The 18,635-nt window shown below is 38.1% G+C and overlaps 1 protein-coding gene and 1 long non-coding RNA gene across 5 annotated transcripts in view; one reads left to right on the forward strand and one right to left on the reverse strand.

Moving 5' to 3' along the window:
- The first annotated feature begins 3,924 nt into the window (after positions 1 to 3,924).
- Positions 3,925 to 12,461, forward strand: LOC119477060. Of its 2 annotated transcripts, none has more exons than XR_005204166.1 (4): positions 3,925 to 4,067; positions 5,650 to 5,689; positions 9,949 to 10,054; positions 11,827 to 12,461. It is a non-coding gene; the product is annotated as an uncharacterized LOC119477060 (long non-coding RNA). The 2 variants fall into 2 exon arrangements; XR_005204167.1 differs by having other exon boundaries at positions 9,949 to 10,049; positions 11,827 to 11,872.
- Positions 7,930 to 18,635, reverse strand: part of LOC119477058 (centrosomal protein of 128 kDa) — a 55,855-nt gene continuing 45,149 nt past the window's right edge. The window contains exons 22-26 of one of the 3 annotated variants that reach the window (XM_037750898.1): positions 18,503 to 18,526; positions 15,468 to 15,545; positions 13,852 to 13,965; positions 9,485 to 9,593; positions 7,930 to 8,763 (exon numbers count right to left, since the gene is read on the reverse strand). In XM_037750898.1, the coding sequence (XP_037606826.1) occupies positions 8,690 to 8,763; positions 9,485 to 9,593; positions 13,852 to 13,965; positions 15,468 to 15,545; positions 18,503 to 18,526 (399 nt within the window). In that variant the 3' untranslated portion in view covers positions 7,930 to 8,689. Of the gene's footprint in view, positions 8,764 to 9,484; positions 9,594 to 12,529; positions 13,690 to 13,851; positions 13,966 to 15,467; positions 15,546 to 18,502; positions 18,527 to 18,635 lie in introns of those variants that run through there. The other 2 variants (XM_037750899.1, XM_037750900.1) reach the window with 2 other exon arrangements.

Here is an 18,635-nt window from a genome sequence, read left to right on the forward strand (position 1 = left end):
GAAAAATTTGCCAAAATGCTCCCACATAATCAGCTGTGCTGCTCATCCCACAAATGCACGATCCTTACAAGTTGGACATCATTGTGAAGGTAAATAAACAGGCTTTCCAACGATGTAAAATACAGTGGCAGTTAGCATTGTAACAACAGAGAGATAATCGACCTAACACAAGTTTCCGAACTTTTTTTTCCCAGTTTATATAATGAGTCTACCATAGCTCCATACGCTACCTTCCAAAAATGGCCACGCCGCCCCAGAATGCTCCACGTTTCCCTTTCCCTATTTACAACGTTTGTCATAGCATTTTGTAAAGCAGATATGGTATATGTTATGAAATGTAATTTAGAAGTTCAAATAACTAAACAGCATTTTATAAAGTGCCTGGTAAGATTTCTCGCCCATATTCTAGGCCACCTCTTATTATCAGCAAGCTAATGTTAGTATTGTTGGTTAATTCAGGTAGCTACTCAACAGTTCCACTTGGCAGCTGGTCGTAGGTGCAGCATAAATATTAAGTAAAAACTTATATCTACATAAGAGCTAGTTTGTGTGGTGCAACCCATTTCAATTAAGTGTTATAGAAAACTCCACTTAACATTTCCATTATAACTAACTGTGAGTTCCAACTTAGCGGAGGTGTAGATAGGAATGATGTGCCATGGTTGCAGCAGGTGACTCTGGGCCATCCTTTCCTTTCGGACACCTTCTGTCCCATCATCATTATTTAATACTAAGATTCATGTCTTACCATTCACAATTTAAATTGAAAACAAAATTGATGAATTGAAATTTGGCATTTCTCAAGCTGCCATTTCTTTTCACCATATTTTCCACAGCTGTTAAAATCTGTCTAAGCTAAGCCAAGTTTTATTCCTGCTGGTTCCAGTTGGTCAGTCACTGATATTACAGCAGCTGCATAGAGAAGGCTTCATTTAATTTGTTTTTGTAGATTTCATCCAAACCCGTTTCAAAATCAGTGCAGTATGAAGTAAAAGAATGAGCTATTTAGAAATGTTCACAGGAGGATTACAAAAAGAGATTTAGACCAGACTGAAGGGACCTGAGAGTCAGTACCCTAACGCAGGCTGTAATCACAGTTTCATGTGATGCAGTGAGTGATAAGTCGCCCAATGAACTAATGACACCGAGTCTGTGACTATTAGCCACGTCACTCAGGCACCCAAGTCAATTCACAACTGGATCGTAACCGTCTGGTTGCTGCGAGGCCATCCAGGACTGCTCCATACCATTTAGCACAGGTCCTCACAAGTGATGATTACACTCGAGCGCGGCGTAAAGGACGTGATGAGCCCTCCGCTCACAGTGCCAGGAGAGGTCATTTTGGCATCACGATTGGCAGGCTGAATGACCGATCCCGCGCACCTGTCTGCCATCAAACATGGAAATCACCCCACTCACCCGTGACTGCTGCATATTCCATGAGCAAACATGACACTTCATCCTATTTTAAAATGGGTTATAAATACAAATTGTTGCACAACAATTGCACAAAAAAAAACATGTTTTATTTTTTTCTTCTTCTCTAAGCCCAGGAGAAAATGAGGCTGATACGGAGACTCAGCTGCAATAACCCATTCACTTATTGAACGGCAGCGGCTGGATACACTCTCAGCCTCCGGGCTTAAACGAAAAAGCAGAGCATGGCTGCCTGATTGAATGGGTTTGTAATGCAAGCCAAATAGGTTTGTTCTAATGGGAATCAGCCTCGGTGGCTGCTGCAGAGGCTTACGCCAGCACTATAACAGCAGTAAGCAGCGGGGGCAAACACCCCATCGCTGTTTGATTGGCTGTGAGAGGCAGAGGCAACACTAAGGGGTTGCTGTGTTTACTAATGGCCGTTTTAGGGAGGTAATATTAAATGAGCCTTAACTTGAGGAATCACAGCATTTGTGAGGAAGGGTTTATATGTACTGTATATACAGTATCTTTGCATGTGTATGTTGTGTGACTGTACTGGCTCAAGTGCTTCTCCACTGTGACAGGAAATTAGAGTTCCTGCCGTCGTGCCTTTGAGCAAAACACTGATTGGATCCTGAGTAGCTGCAGGGACTGTTGTATGGCTGACATCAATAATCTGAATCCCCTGTCTAGGTGGGTACAATATAGTCTAGATAAATTATCCTTACTAATATTGAATCTAAACCAGGGAAGCAACAATAAATGTTAAGATATGACACTAATAAGCACAGTTATACCTCTAGGCCTCCATTGTATGTTAGTTACATAAATCATTTTTTTTTTACTTCCCCCTATTGGAATCTAGCCACATAGTTTTATTTGCCCAAGTTTTAAGATATTCATCAGAGATTTCTATTACAACCACAATACAATGGGGAAAATGAAATTTTAATTGTGATACTGGCAGCATTGAAAAGTTACATTTAAGAAATTCAGCAGCAATCTGTCCTTTCAGAAACAATGTCCCAGTTCGGCAGAAAAATCTCAACACAATGTCCTTCTTATTTAGTATTTACAAAATCTTTTCTCACTGGAAGGAGTTGTTTAGTTGTCATCATAGTGATCCTCACAGTGTTGACTCGGAAGGAGTCAAAGTCATGGGCTAGGGCCCAATCCCAATATCCCTCCAAAAGACTTAAGCCCAGAACATATCATATTACCTTAACCATGCTGTGGGTTTTTAGTTTACGTTTTTTACTGCCTGATTTGAACGTCTTCTAGGCTCAAGGTAGCCTTATTGTCAAATAATCACTTTACTTAAATTAGATATACAGTTGCTATATTACACAACTGAAACTTGCAGTAGGCAGTATGTTTTTGGGATCATTGGGCACACATTCATAATAACCTTTCAGCATATTGTTATTCAAGTGTTCTGCGAGAAAACTAGACTTCTGCTCCTCCTCATGGCTCTGTTTTCAGGCTTTAAAAAAATCCAGCCTGTGACGGGAGACTTTGGCCAATCACAGGTAATTTCAGAGAGAGAGCGTTCCTATTGGCTGTGCTCCGGCTGGTGGGCGGGGCTTGGTATTTCCTCAACTGATCTCAACATGGCTGCTGGGTCACAAACGTTCTCATTTTATTGCTAAACAGTACACAAAGATGTTTCTGAAAACATTTGAGGACAGAAATAGGCATTACAGTCACAGAATATTGATTCATATTTGATCAGCGCTGCCTAGTTTGACTGTTTGGTCAGAGTTCACGAGGGATTGAAAGCCGGCTCATAGGCGATTGGTTGTTTTCCTCCGGTCTGTGAAATCTTGCAGATGCCATTAGGACACCGGAGGACACAAAGGCACATGATTTTTTTTTGGATTACCTGTCTCATGCACTACTGTCAGGATATAGTGACCGTTTAATAAAAATAACTTTTTAGATCACATTTGCTCCATTTCTACCCACTGCAGCTTTAAATACTACAATTGTATAATATAGAATGCTTGCATTCCTCTGATTTCATGTGTTTTATATACCATCTTAAATTGTAAATCTTAAATCTTGTTAATGTGCTGAACACCCATCTGCCGTCCTCTTCGTTTACCTTTTTTTTTTTTTTAATGCCTCCGGGCTTCCCCTGGTAACCCTGTGTTTAACATTACAAAGCTATGAATTGTGGGAAATTCCCTCAGGCAAAGTCTGCAGAAATTCGGACTTACAGAAAGTTTCCATAAAGGGCTCAAAATGTCTGCGAGAGAGCCCTCGTGCACTTGACAGCGGGACAGCCTTAAACCCTCACAGACTTTGCGGAAACGTGCCTTAAAGTCTACGAGTCATTCAGATTCAACACCAGAGACCCTCCTTGAACAGAGACAGAAGTTACAATCGATTCAATGTTTTGTTTTTTTCTGTAAGGAACTGACCATTTAACTCATATGTTTTTGTAATTGCATACTATTAGATGGCAAGTCTTTATGTTTGATGTATCATGGTATGTGCAGGAACAGATTGGAGGGTCAGAACTGATGCCAACACATGGGAGCTGTCTGCCTCGTAATGAGCCACTGATACGACGCACCTGAGGGACGCCAGTGGTGCAGAGGTGGAAAGTTGAACTGCTGAGAACTGAGGGCACAACTAAGCAGAAGGTAGGCAATATTCTCAAATCTTCCAATAACAATACATGTACTTGAGAGCTGTGTTTCTGAATGTGTTTTTTGGCACGTCTGCGCGTGTTGATTGTCAACTCTGAACATGCATCACCCTGCTAATGACCTGATTTCTCAGCCTCTCCGCATTCATACAGACAGGGAAAGAAGCCTTACAAGTCCTTTTGAATAGATCTGAATACTACTGGCACATTTTAAATAACCTTGACTGTCACTCTGCAATTTATTCTGACAAGTTTAGACAGATGTGTGTTCCAGTTCTCATGCATGTGCAAATGCAGATTACAAACTTTTCATTTTTACGTTGAGGCTGTGTTTTTCCTCTGTGGGGAAACCACAAATAAACACAAACCAGTGGAAAGCTCTGAATTTATTCATTACCATCTCTCAACCTGACAAAGTGGAGTAAAGCTGGACTAATGATGGGGCAGAATGTAAATGGGGGAAACCAGTCTGCTGGGAGCAGCAGGACTGATCTATGAGTTTGCATGTGTTTTGCAACCTAATATAGCTTAAATAAGCAGACGCTTTCCTAGGGACGGAGTTACAGTATAAAGAAGCATATTAGGGAGCCAGGGTTGTCTGTGAGTGTGACTTGACTTGCCAATTGTGATTTATTTAGAGAAATGTGAAGATACCAATGCTATGATGAATGAGGGGGCCAAAAAGCAAAACTCTGAGATTGCTCATTATCTTCAAATTTAAGCTTGAGCCCTTATAGGGAACGAATATTATTGCTGAAACTCACACTGCTCAATAAAGCAAAACACTCCTAATCTTCAATTTCATAGTCTCCATCTATCTGTAAGACTTTCTGGACTCTGTGTTTAGTGCTAAACCCCTAACTGAAGCAGCTACCGCAAGTCAATAGATGAATGTAAAATCTACAGTATGTTTAGGGAGACACCACACAAGTGCAGAATTGTTCAATATTTTCTATGGACTTCGGCTTTCCAAATATACTTAGAACTTAAAAGGGGAAACGGGGATTGAGCGAAGGCTTAGTACAGCTTCGCAGCTCATTTTGGTCTAAGCTTAGTTGAGCTTTGCTTTCCTCTGGATGCTGCTTCATAAAACACAGACACATTTTGTCAGACTGGACCTGTAAGCTCCTGGACTACTGTACAGTATGTGGAACACTTTTTGTATGCTTTGTTATTAAGTGTAACAAAAAACTTTGCCTCTTCTAAATACAAGACTTCTTTTCATTTTTGAAAATGATGTTAACGAGATACCAGTGTTTCTTCAGAGGATGAGTCTGTAAATTTGCACTGCAGTTTGTTTAAAAAAAAAATGCCAAAACTCACATAAGCTTTGATTTTATTAAGGAGAAAGACTGCTTAGCTGTCAATTAAGTACTCTTTCTTCTCTTTGAATATTACAGGCTGCTGTACAAAAGACACCTGCAGAAGCTTTTAAAGGATTTGTGTTGTACAGCTGGCACACGCAAAGCTCCAAAACCCCAAAAGCTTGGATTTAGTGAAGGTGCTTTAATATTTTTTTTCTCTTTTGGGAAGTGTAGTTTCATACAGAACATTCATACTTCTATGTCTTGTTTCAGATTTTAAAGTGCCATGCTTCTCAAGAGAAACATGATTGCGGTGAGTATCACTGAAATGATTACCAAGTGGTGTAATTAATTTTACTTTGTGGAGGTAATCAACCATTAGAGCATCACAATTAAATCAATATAAAAAGACAGTGGACAGTCTACTATAACTAATGACTTTCTTATGACATACTATACTATGATTTTTTTCTGATATAAACTATACATTTTATAAAAAAATGTATGATTTACTATGCTGACTTTTTTGACAATTTAATGACATACTATAGTATAACATTTCATTACACTATATATATTTTATAACATACTATGATTTTTTTTCGACATCCTATATTAGGACATTTCGACATACTTTACAATGACTTTTTTTTTAGACATACTATACTATGACTTTTTAATTTTTTTGACATACTATACCGTGATTTTTCTATAAATATTTTAGACATACTATAGTGTGGTCTTTTTTTTCACTTACTATACTATGACTTTATAAAAAATTTAGACATACTGAACTATGACTTTTTAATTTTCAACATACTATACTATGACTTTTTTTATTTTTTGTACATACTATACTGTGACATTTTTTAAATATTTTTGACATACTTTAGTATGACATTTTTTTCGACATACTGTATTATGACTTTTAATATTTTTTGACATACTATACTATGACCTTTTTTATTTTTTCGACGTATTATACTATGACTTTTTTTTCGACATACAATACTATGACTTTTTAAATCTTTTTGACATATTATACTATGACTTTTTAAATCTTTTTGACATATTATACTATGACTTTTTAAATCTTTTTGACATATTATGCTATGACTTTAAATCTTTTTGACATATTATGCTATGACTTTTTAAATCTTTTTGACATATTATGCTATGACTTTTTTTTGACATACTATACTATGGCTTTTTTTCCAATTTACTATACTATGACTTTAAATTTTTTAGACATACTATACTATGACTTTTAAATTCTTTCGACATACTGTACTGTGACTTTTTAAAAATATTTTAGAAATACTATAGTAAGACTTTTTTTCCACATACTATACTATGACTTTAACAAAAAATTCGACATACTATACTATGATTTTTTTTATTTTTTCGACATACTATACTATGACTTTTTTTTTGACATACTATACAGACTTTTAATATTTTTTCAACATACTATACTATGGCTTTTTTCCCAATATACTATACTATGACTTTACATTTTTTAGACATACTACTCTGACTTTTTATATTTTTTCGACATACTATATACTATGGCTTTTTTTTCCAACATACTATTCTGTGATTTAAAAAAATTTCGACATGCTATGCTCTGACTTTTTTATTTTTTCGACATACTATACTATGCTATGACTTTTTTTTACATACTATACGATGACTTTTTTCAAACATACTATAATATGACTTTTAATATTTTTCCAACATACTATACTATGACTTAAACATTTTTAGACATACTATGCTGTGACTTTTTAAAACATTTTTGACATACTATACTATGACTGCTTTTGACATACTTTACTATGACTTTTTTTTAAAATTGACATACTATACTATAACTTCTTTTTCGACTTTAAAATTGTTTCGGCATACTATACTTCGAATTTTTTTTTCAACATACTATACTATGACTTCTAATATGTTTTTGACATACAATACTGTTACTATTTAAAAATATTTTAGACACACTATAGTATGACTTTTTTTTCGACATACTATACTATGACTTAATATTTTTTCGACATACTATACTGACTTTTTTTTTTACATACTATGACTTTTAATATTTCTTCGACATACTACTGTGACTTTTTAAAACTATGACTTTTCTTTCGACATACTATACTATGACTTTTTAAAAAAATGTGCGACATATTTTTTGACATACCTACCTATACTATATGTCTTTTTGGACATTTTAATGAGATATAATACCAAGACTTCTTTTGACATCTTAATGACATACCTTTCCGAATCACTGCACCAAGTCTTGGGAAATGCAGCTCAAACAAGATTATGTACAACTTTGAGAAATGTTTACACAGCAGGTACTGTGTTTACATCTTTGAAGTTGAGCAGTGAATTAAAAAGAAGACTTTTCTCTCATGTGGCTTTTGTTTGTTCTCACCAATGAAGGATTTTAGCAAAAAGCAAAAAATATACCGGTGGGAGTAGTTGGAATCTCAGCTGCTACAAAGCAAACACTATACTGTGAAATGAAGAGGACATCAAGTGTGCTTTGCTTATAAAACCAGACATTTGGCTGCATAGGGATTTATTCATAGTGCATATACTTCTTTCACATAAAAAATAGACTATCTATTTGTGCTTGTCTCTTTTTACAAATATATATACTGCATGACACAAAAAATAGAAAGTCATAAAGAAAATCGGTCAATTAAAAGAGATGGGAAAACAGATGTCACATTTTCATGATGAAGACAACACAGTATGTCAGTAAAAAAACAAAACTACATATTGTTGAAAAGGCACCAGTGTTTTGTTTTGTTTAGAGTTATACTAAATAATTTTAGCACAAATACATTGGCATGATAATAACAATATAGTAAACAATAGTTAAAACAGCTGTTTAGTAGTTAAAATGTTGTAACAATGGCAAGAAATGTAACAGTGAAACTATTTTGGTTTAAACCTTTTTCAAATTCATTAAATACATTCAATTCAGGTTCTTATAAATAACATTTAAACACTTTACAGTATATCCTCCTTTCCAGTGTCCAAACTTATATCTCCTCCTCCAAAGTAGTTCTCAAAGTTTGCTGTGAAATCTCAGTCTTACTCTTCTGCTCTTGAGCACCTTCAGTGATTGCCTGGTTGAGGTAGTCGAGGAGGATTAGTGTTGAGTGCAAGGCCTCCAAGTACAGTCAAGTTGTTTCTTTGTTCTGGATGAGCACCAGGCAGGTAGAATCAGCTGTAAGCACCGTGTGTTTGGGTTTGTAGAGATAGAGATGAAGATAAAGGTTCACTTGAGGTTGAGCTAATCTGTGAGGGGTTTGGCCCCGTTGACTGGGGAGTCATCCAAGTCTGAACTGGTCAGGCGTTTGTGAGGAGCTGTGGCAGAAATGGGGAGAAGGGAAGGAAGGCGAAACGGTTATATTCCCTGTCTGTTTATCACCCAGTCACAGCCCAAACTGTGGGAGTACTATATTCCTTTTGATTGTTAATGGATCTATTCCATTACAAGTACTACTTCAATGATTAGCACTACCTGTTACTGCCAAAGTAGTCATGAATACATGTGATAATTGTATTGTATATTAACACTGGTGTTAAATAGCCATAGATATGTTTTGGCCACCAGAATTCTTGGAGGTAAAAAAGACACAAAGCCACAGAAAGTACGCTCCTCTCACACTGTGCCAAATATCTGTAAGCAGCTTAGGAAAGTGCTACAAGTGATTTTGGCTAAGAGCCACTGGCAGTGATACAGACAGACACACTTCCAGAGCATTGATGGAAAGTTGGAGCTCTCGAGGCCATGTTGAAATACTGAATGAAAAAGTGACAATGCTCTTAAACTGCCACAGTGAAATTCATCACGTATAATTATGTATATCACAACTTCAAGTTTTATAATGATATATTTAACTGTGGCATTCAGCAGTAACCTGGATTTTCATTTTAGCCGTCTTTCTGCAGACTTGTGATGCTGTTTTACGTTTTCAAATTATCTAGCAACGCAGAGATGCAGAAAAACATGACTACCATCAAAACAGTCAATAGATAAGCTGTCAGAGCACAGGTTTTGTAGCTTCAGTATATAAATACTCACAGAATGTGTCAGATCTCAGCGAGCTGCTCAGGAATGTGCTGGGGTCTTTTATAGAGGAAGAAAGAGCAGCCAGTTTCAGGCTCCTGGTAGTGGCGTCCAGCTTCTCATTCTGGAAGACAGAAGGACACAGTAACTGACAAAGTTGAGGGTCGACAGCCATGCTAGCCGCACTGTAAAAGTCTTTTCAGACAGTAAGTGACACTCCGCCTGCGTATCTGCTAGGATCTGTGGGGTCGCGAGTTAACGCCAGGTGCTCTATGTGTGGTAACCATGGAAACGACTTCTGTGCACAACTGTATCCCTGCCGGTACAACTGCGCGGTATCGTGTATCCCTAATCACAGGTCGATTTGTTGACACATAGTGGCCATCCTTGTCTTTAATGCCAACCATAGACTGATACTAGATTGTTAACACTGTGGTTAAAACAATACGTAACGTTACCTCCCAATCACCCCCCTCCAGGTTTCTCCATCGTTGCCCCTGTGAGCATTGAAGTCCCCCAGCAGAAATTTAGAGTCTCCAGTCGGCGCCTTATCCAGGATGCCCCCAAAGTCTCCGAGAAGGTCAGGTACTCCAAGCTGCTGTTTTGTGCCTCCTCTCTTTCAAACACACACAGAGCGAGAGACGCTTCGTCCATCTCTGTAATTGCCTCAGTCCAAAAGTCAAAATGTATTGAAAAAAGAGATGGCAATTATTTCCAAAATTCACTAGGTATTTATCTAACTCAATATTCTGCTTCAGTCCATACTTTTCGTCATCTAGCCTTTCAAAAACAGTTTTCAGTCCTGCAATGCATTGGTCTTTTTAAAAAGCACTAATTGAAATGGGGAGAGCCCTACGGCAGTGGTGAAACATTAAAATTGTATAAAAATACAGTAAAGAGAGAAATGGGACCAACGTGTTAAAAATCAGCTCAATGCTTGAGGAATCCATAAAGACAAACCACTTCTGGGAAGATTAGAGCACTCTAAACAAACAAAAACACGAGGATCTACCCTTCCAAAATGGAGATGTATTGGTAAACCACTTCTCCAATCTCTCTGGTCCAATAGAGAAGAATAAACAGCAAAAACACATACAAGTTAAATTGAAAGTGTAGAGTCAACCATCTGAACCCGCTAGATAAAATAACTTGAAACCAAGAAGGCCTGTAGTGTTGACAGCATCGTAAATGAACTGATAAAATTCACAGACATCAAATACCAATTGGATATTAACTCCGGGATCTCCCCCAATAATTGGAACCAAAGACTGATAACACTGCTTTATAAAATTGGAGACAAATTTGACCCCAATAACTACCGTGGATCTGTGTCAACAGCAACCTCAGGAAAATCCTCTGTATGATCATCAACCACAGACTCCTACTTTTCTGTAACAGACCACATTTTCAACCTCAGGGCACTAAGTGACGACCAAGTAAACAAAAACAAAAGCTAATTATTCTCCTGCTTTGTCAATGTATAATAGCCTTCGATTCAATTTGGCATGAGGGTCAGCTGAACAAACTGTTGGAAAGTCAGGTTGGCGGGAAAAAACCTATGACATCATAAAATCAATGTATGCAAAAACACACAGACTTCTTTCCCCAGAGAAGTTAGACAGGGATGCAGCTTGAGTCCAACCCTCTTCAGCATATACATCAATGAATTGCAGTCTGTAGCTCTGCCATCACCCTAGGAGACACTGAAGTCAAATGATCTGGTGCTCCTCTCTCCAACCAAAGAAGGGCTCCAACAGCACCTTGATCTTCTGCACAATTACCCAACAATACCCACTAATGATCAAAATTCAAAAGAGAGCATTTAAATGTTATAACCACCTAAAAGAAAGTGACCCTGACAAGCTCCAAAATAAAGCTCTCACCCACAGAGAGACTCTGGAGAGATGCCCCCTCAGCCAGCTGGTTCTAGGACTCTGTTCACAAACACTAGCAGAGCCCCAGACAGAAACCCCATTAGACTAAACCAAATTATAAGAAAACAAATAAATTACTTTACACATAGGAGAGAATCAAACAAAGAACAGAGCAAATTGGAATGCTATTCGGCCCTAAATAGAGAATAAACAGTGGCAGAATACCTGACCGTGACTGACCCCAACACTGAGGACATCCTTGATTATGTACAGACTCAGTGAGCACTGCCTCGCCATTGAGAGAGGCCACCACAGGCAGACTGTGCACCCACTGCACACGACATGAGGTGGAAACAGACCCACACTTTTTAACTACCCGCCAACTTCACCAAGACATCAGAGACATATACTTCCCACAGATTACAAACACCCACAAAGATTTTGAAAACATGAATAATAACAAAAAACTTCCATTCCTGCTAGGTGAAACACACACAGCAAGATTGGTGAGCTGTTGTGACAGGAAAAGGGCATCCGATGGAATAAAAGCACCATGAAGACTGTCAATCACCTGCGGATTTCTGTGCTGACCATTTGCACTGCGATCTCTGTACATAGACATACTGTACATATGTATTAAATACATCTCTCTAAATGTTGCAGTGTTTACACAGTTCTCACTTATTTGTATATTTTTTTAACTAACTACAATGTCTACATTTTTATTTTTTTAAATAAATCTGTATTCTTTATTGTACATGCATTGTTTGTTTTTATTTCACACTTGCTTTTGCAATGTAAACGTATGTTTCCCATCGCCAATAAAGCCCTTTTGAATTGACTTAATTGAATTGAGAAATCATGGAGAGAGGGAGCTTGCATATGGACAGACAGAAGTGAAACTTAACTTTTATCTGGGACTCGCGCACGTCTGTTGTCTGACAAGGACTTTAGTCTTGTTTACCCACACATGACCATAATTGGTAGATATTATTCATTCAGTATGTAAACCAAACTAATTATTAATAGCACTGGCAATTGCCATCTTGAGTTGCGCGATAACATTTAACTCATGATGTGGTGATGCAAAGATTCAACAAATTGAATGAACAAACATGAGTGAAAGAAAGAACAAATAACTGCCTAAATCGTATAACAATCCAGCCTATTATTGGTGAGATATTATATCTGTCTGTTGGGCCAAACTGTTAGCGACAGACCAACTGAGAGTGTAGCCACATCCCTATGGCCATGGCCAAATGTCACGATGTAAAATGAACAGTACAGCTATAAGCGTGAACAGCTGTGTATAATGTATGTCTTACAGACACTTTACACGGGGTACACAGACGACACAAAATCAAATTCAAAGCACCTTAAAATGAGGGTAGTGGGCCAGATTTGGCTGCCCACAAAATGCTTGTTTGAACATCCCAAGAGCTCTACATAATGATATTCTGTAAATATTCTGCTTGGGAAGTGAGTAATTTGAGTCCCTGTGTGCACCAGAGCACGATAAAAGCTTCTTTTACAGACATTTATTTGCCTGTAAACATGCAGGCACAAGTGTCCCAGCCTGAACAGATATCTCTTCATATTTTGTGATTCTGTTGCAAGGCCTGCCAAGTCACTGCCCTTCTCGAAGTTTGACACAAATTACAGATTTCGTTTATCCTGTTTTTATAAATCATTAACTTTACAGATGTCCTATAATGACAGGCCAAGCACTGAGCCAAAACATGATCCTGTCTGAATAGAGCTTTACAAGCCGGTGGTTTAAAGCAGAGAGCCACGGTTACATTAAATGTAGAAGCAGCTTGTTGTTGTTGGTATCGCTGACTCTTATCAAGATGGAAACTCTTGTAAGGACATTCCATCCATCCTTTTTCCTTAAACAAACCCCGGGTGGGCAGCAGCTATTAAGCTAATGCAATCGCCACTTATCACTCAACACGGGAGTCATTTGGCAAACCAACGGGGTAATCTGGCAGATTAAAACCATTTAAAAAGTGACTGTATGGCTGTTTAGGGGAGGTTGCACACTGCTGATGGCAATCAGCTGTCAACAGTGATGTGTTGATGGCTCCCTAGACTGCTTTATAACACAGAAGATGACTGTCGCAATTAACAGAGACTGGTAAAATTCAGGTTTTCTTTGAGTCTACATTTGTGCCATTGCTCGAGCTTGTCCCACTCTGTCCATCCATGATGCATTACCGGCATGTGAAATTATTCATTTATTCATACAAGTTGCAAATTAGGTGCGGTGCACACTTTGGCACTGGTGTGGGCGAGCTAGACTCATAAATGACTCTCAAAGTCAGGCTAGCCTTATCCAAGCGGCTGCTGTTTGAACAAAGTACTGCAATTAGTGACTGAAATAGATAAAGTGTGGGTTGTTGTTTGGGAGTACAGGCTCTTGAAAGGCATTATAAAGCTAATTTTTCTAGAGTACAGTATTGCATCTGTCTCTGCGTATATGTGTGTGTGTGTGTGTGTGTGTCGTACTCTGTGCTCCTGGATTCTGCGTTTGGACTCGTCCAGCTGGTGCTGTAGGTCCCAGACGATCTCTTTGTATTTGGTGTAGCGCTGCTCTACCATTTCTCTCTCCCGCTGTGACTCCTGTTGGCACAAAATGGAGGCTGTGTCATTATGACCAACCAGACAAAAGAAACAACTGTCCTTAACCAGGCCAAAGGGACAAAAGCCTGAGCATCTAAATAGTCTTAAGCCTTGTATGTAGCAGAAGAACAACACTGAAATGAATGCACAACATTGATTAAATAGATAAATGTGATAATGCATGGCTGTAACACTGACCAATGTCATTACAAGACTATTCCCTGGTGAGTTTTCATGTCCAAACAGTAAGAAAAGGTGGTTGCCAGCCAACCCACTGCCCATCTATCCAGTAATGACCTTCTGGATGACTTTCAGCCTGGTTTCAAACCCAAACACTACAGAAACTGCTATAACTAAGGTAACTAACAACCTATGAATTGCAATGGACTCTGATCTGTCATGTGTCTTGCTGTTACTAGATCTAAGTGCCACCTTGTGGACCTCCAACGTCCAATGAGAACCTTATTGGTCTCAAGGGGCTGTCACTTTCTTGGTTCCGCCACACATCAAGTACATAACACAAACTGCCTTCTTCCACCTTTGTAAAATAGCCCAAATACATAAATTATTATCAAAATCATATGCTGAAATCCTTGTTCATGCCTTCATAACATTGTACTTTTTCTACCTAAGACAGCAACAAAAGGTCTCCAACGGTCCCAGAATAGGGATTCACCGATATAAATATCAGATATGGGGCTGATACTGACTCAAATAGCTGGATCGGGTATCAGTGACAATGGGGCCAATCTATTCAATTCAGTTCTATTTCTATATACTATATACTGTACATTATAGACTGGAATTTTAACTCCGTTTAAGTTTTGACCAATTTGTTGGTGCATTCAAAAGGTTTACACTTGAATTGCAATTCCTTTTTTTTACCAAATTGTTGGTGCACGATTTATTATTTTAATAATAAATAAATAAATAAATAAAATATATCTATGTATTTATTTGTTACATTTTGTTTCAAAAAGCTAAGAAGCAATGTTTAAGTCAAGCCTGATGTTGCCTTACAAAGAAAAGAATGATCCTAGTCATTTCCACACAGTGAGGCAAACAGCTGGTATCAGATCGGTACTCGGTATGGGCCGATACTCAAAGCCCAGGTATCGTTATCGGGACTGAAATAGTCGGATCGGTGCATTTCTAGTCCAGAAGGCAGTTAACTATGATCTCCCACCAGCTGAGAACCCAAATCACTGACTGTGTTACCTTGTCAACAAGTAGGCTAGCTATCCCAATCTTGTTACGGTTATACTGTATGATCTGTTTTTGAAAATTACTAACCTCAACCTTGTAATATCGTGGGTTTTCTTGTGTTTTTTTGTTTTTTTTACTGACTTGTAAAGTGAGAATACAGAGACTCTCTGGGTAATGTGCACTTTAAATAAACTGAAGTTGGAGTTTTACTGCAACCAAGGTTGGTAATCTGAGGGAAAGAAAAAATACTGATTTTTATTACAAAGAAAATTAATCTAGGCTTTAAGTGGACCCACCTCCAAATCTTTGAAGTTCTCCATCAGACATTGTTTCTCTGGAATTGCCTCCAAGTGGTCCAGGGCTACTCTTGTGTTCTGGAAAGCACACAAACACATACAATCAGTTAATTTACATCACAATATTAGTTTCTTGGTTTGTATTGTCTGACATTCATATTTAGCTATTTAACTCCAGCCATGTCAATCTGCAACAACTAAAAACATGACTAATCGTCAAGAGATTTAACTGAGAAATTAATACAATTTCTGCGTTTGTGCTAAAATCATAACAAATATTATTCTTTGAATGAGATGTTTAAAGAAAATTAACTTCTAAGAAGGATATGCAGGAGACTGTAGCTCACAGCATTGAGACCAGAGATACTGTTTTAGTGTAATAACTTTCATTATAAATGTCATCTGTTATCATTTTTAAAAATCAAGTCAAGACTCATAAACTTGTAAAATTATCATCTACGGGACAAGCAGTAAGCATTACAATGCAACAGCATTTGGAGAATTATCCGCAGGTTGATACTGGGCTACATTGCAATTCCCTTAATTGTCTCACCCTTCCCCTCACGTGTCTTTTCCTCGTTCCTCAGCGCTTCTCACTTAAGACCGAGGAAAAGATGAAAGAGAGAAGCGAGGAAGGAGTGATCAATGAAACACACATTTAGTGAAATGAGACGTCATTCCCAGTCGAGGGTCAACTGAAGCGATGATGACGGCTGCACAGCTGGATCAGCTGTCCGTGGGCTTCAACTGCTCTGTGATGGCTACTGATGCCTTTGTATTTGCAGAGATAATGGGATGTACTACCCAAATAACAAGGGTGCACAGCTGACACTGTTAGCACTGTTTTGTATTATTCATGTCCTCACACACGACAGAACAGAATGTGAAATATTATATATTGTCCCTTTAAAATTAACTGTATGATAAGCATTCACACATACAACAAACCTGCATTTAGACTGTGTATAGATCAAGTACGTTTGTAAATATATTACTTATCTACACTGTTGTAATTTTTTTTTAAATGTCACTGACTTGGAATGGTCAGAGCTCAATGCAACAGGTTGCCAAGATGCCATGATCGTCCAAAAACGAAGTAAAAATATAGGCCATGTTTTCCTGTGCGTTCCAAACACTCACAGTTTATCCACAACATTTTGAAGATACCCAATTTACCCACAACATTTTAAAGGTACCCTGTTGAGCCACCACATTTAATTGACTACAAGTGGCGCTATGGAGCGATGTTTTTTTATGAGTGGGTTCCTGCATAAGGATGCATATTCTTCTGCTGCTGTTGTCACACTATTCAGGAGTCTGTGTTGGTAATGCACCAAGAAATATTGCAATGCGCCAACAAAGGCAGTAAAGAAGACTGCTAGCCAACAAACATAATATAATATTTAAAGGACTTACTGATAACATTTTTATGTAGATCAATACTTAAGAAAAAATAATGCATCCACAGAACTTTCAGAAAGGTGCTGAATAAAAGTATTGCTTTTCCTAAAAAAAAAAATATGATTGTGAATTAATCATTTTAAAAATGTTGACGGGTCCAAAATGAATGTTTTGATTATCTCTGAGATATCTGACGTTTGGTTCCCACTTCTAACAAGGCTTGTGGGCCAATAGTATAACAACGTTGGTATCACGTGGCATCTTTCTCGTAGCATAAATCGCGATTAGTCACGGACAATCATGCGATTAATCACGATTAAATATTTGAATTGACTGACAGCCTCTATTTAACACGTTTGTTAGACCTCAAGGATACATACAATGTGTTTCAGTGCAAAACACTGAATGTGAAGCTTTGCCAGAAGTAGTGTATTTAGCGATTTATTGATGAATTGCAGATTGATTGGAATATACTGAGGATATGGATTAACAATGGAAAAGTGGATTATGCTGCAGAGGTATGATAGATAACAAAGGTCTGCTGGCTGGAATCGAATCGGGCATGCTGCGGTAATACAGTATTCGCCTTAACCACTTGGCTACTGGAATCTGAAAGATGGAATTCTTTGATTTTTTTAGAGCATTTAGGGCAATATTGGTGCTTTATTTCTGCCATCTTAAAAAAAAATATTTCTGGGATTACAGGCTATATGTTTCCCATTCAAACCTACATGGTAAAAGACATCATGTCATACTGCTTGGTCAATTCAAAAGCTAATTGAGGACTTTTGTTACAACACACTCGCAATCTTTGATTAAGTAACTCTAGCCGCACTCCGTTCTATTCATCCCTCCACTGTATGTTTCAATAGCCTTCCCATTCCCATTCAGATGGAGCATTTAAGCATCAAAAGAACTGGTTGCTACAGGGCGTCATGCTGATTGCTGCACTGAATGGCACACTGACATACAAGTGAGACTCACTGGTCGATCCCCCCCACACCCGGGCTGAGGCGGAGGATGGGTCGATGCATCCTGCCGCTGTGCTGTTGCGGTAAGCAGAAATTATTTGACTTGATAGCGGTCCGAGGTATTTCCTCTTCTTTCTCACAACAGCTAATTGAAAGTTGGAGTGGCCAAGCGTGCCACATAATTGTGATGGATGGACAGCGTGCGTTAGACAGCTTTATTTATTTATTTATTTTCAAGAGAGTGAAAAGAGCTCGGGTCAATATAACCGCTCAGTGGTGCTAAGTAATTTTGGGCTGACATGTAATAGCTGATTAAGGATGTTAGTGGTGAACGTTAACAGCTTGGATGGTGGGGGTCAATACTGTATTGTCAGTACAGCTCACGCCTTAACCCCATCAGCAAGACATATGATGATTAACAGAGCTCTGAGCCTTGACTAAAGCAATCATTTCTAACCCTCTGTTAGCCTCTATGGGTTGCTAAACAAACATAGCCTTATGTGAACCTGCCTACACAGCTGCATCGAATCATGCTGAAAGTCAACGCTTCAAATTTAACCAGAGCATTTCATACCACTGCGTTTTCTGAAACCTGAATATACAGTACATACCGCTTTACTTTAACTGTTTTCATTACTTTGATTAGGAGAAATCAAACCTTACCATCTCCAGATCCAATACACGGTCCTGTAAAGACACACAAACACAGCAATTTTACTTTATATTAGGGATGTCAATCGATTAAAATAGTTAATCGCAAATTAAATCAGATTTTGTTATCTGTTCAAAAACTACC

The sequence above is a fragment of the Sebastes umbrosus genome, chromosome 18, assembly GCF_015220745.1.
Source record: "Sebastes umbrosus isolate fSebUmb1 chromosome 18, fSebUmb1.pri, whole genome shotgun sequence".
NCBI classification, from domain to species: Eukaryota; Metazoa; Chordata; class Actinopteri; order Perciformes; family Sebastidae; genus Sebastes; species Sebastes umbrosus.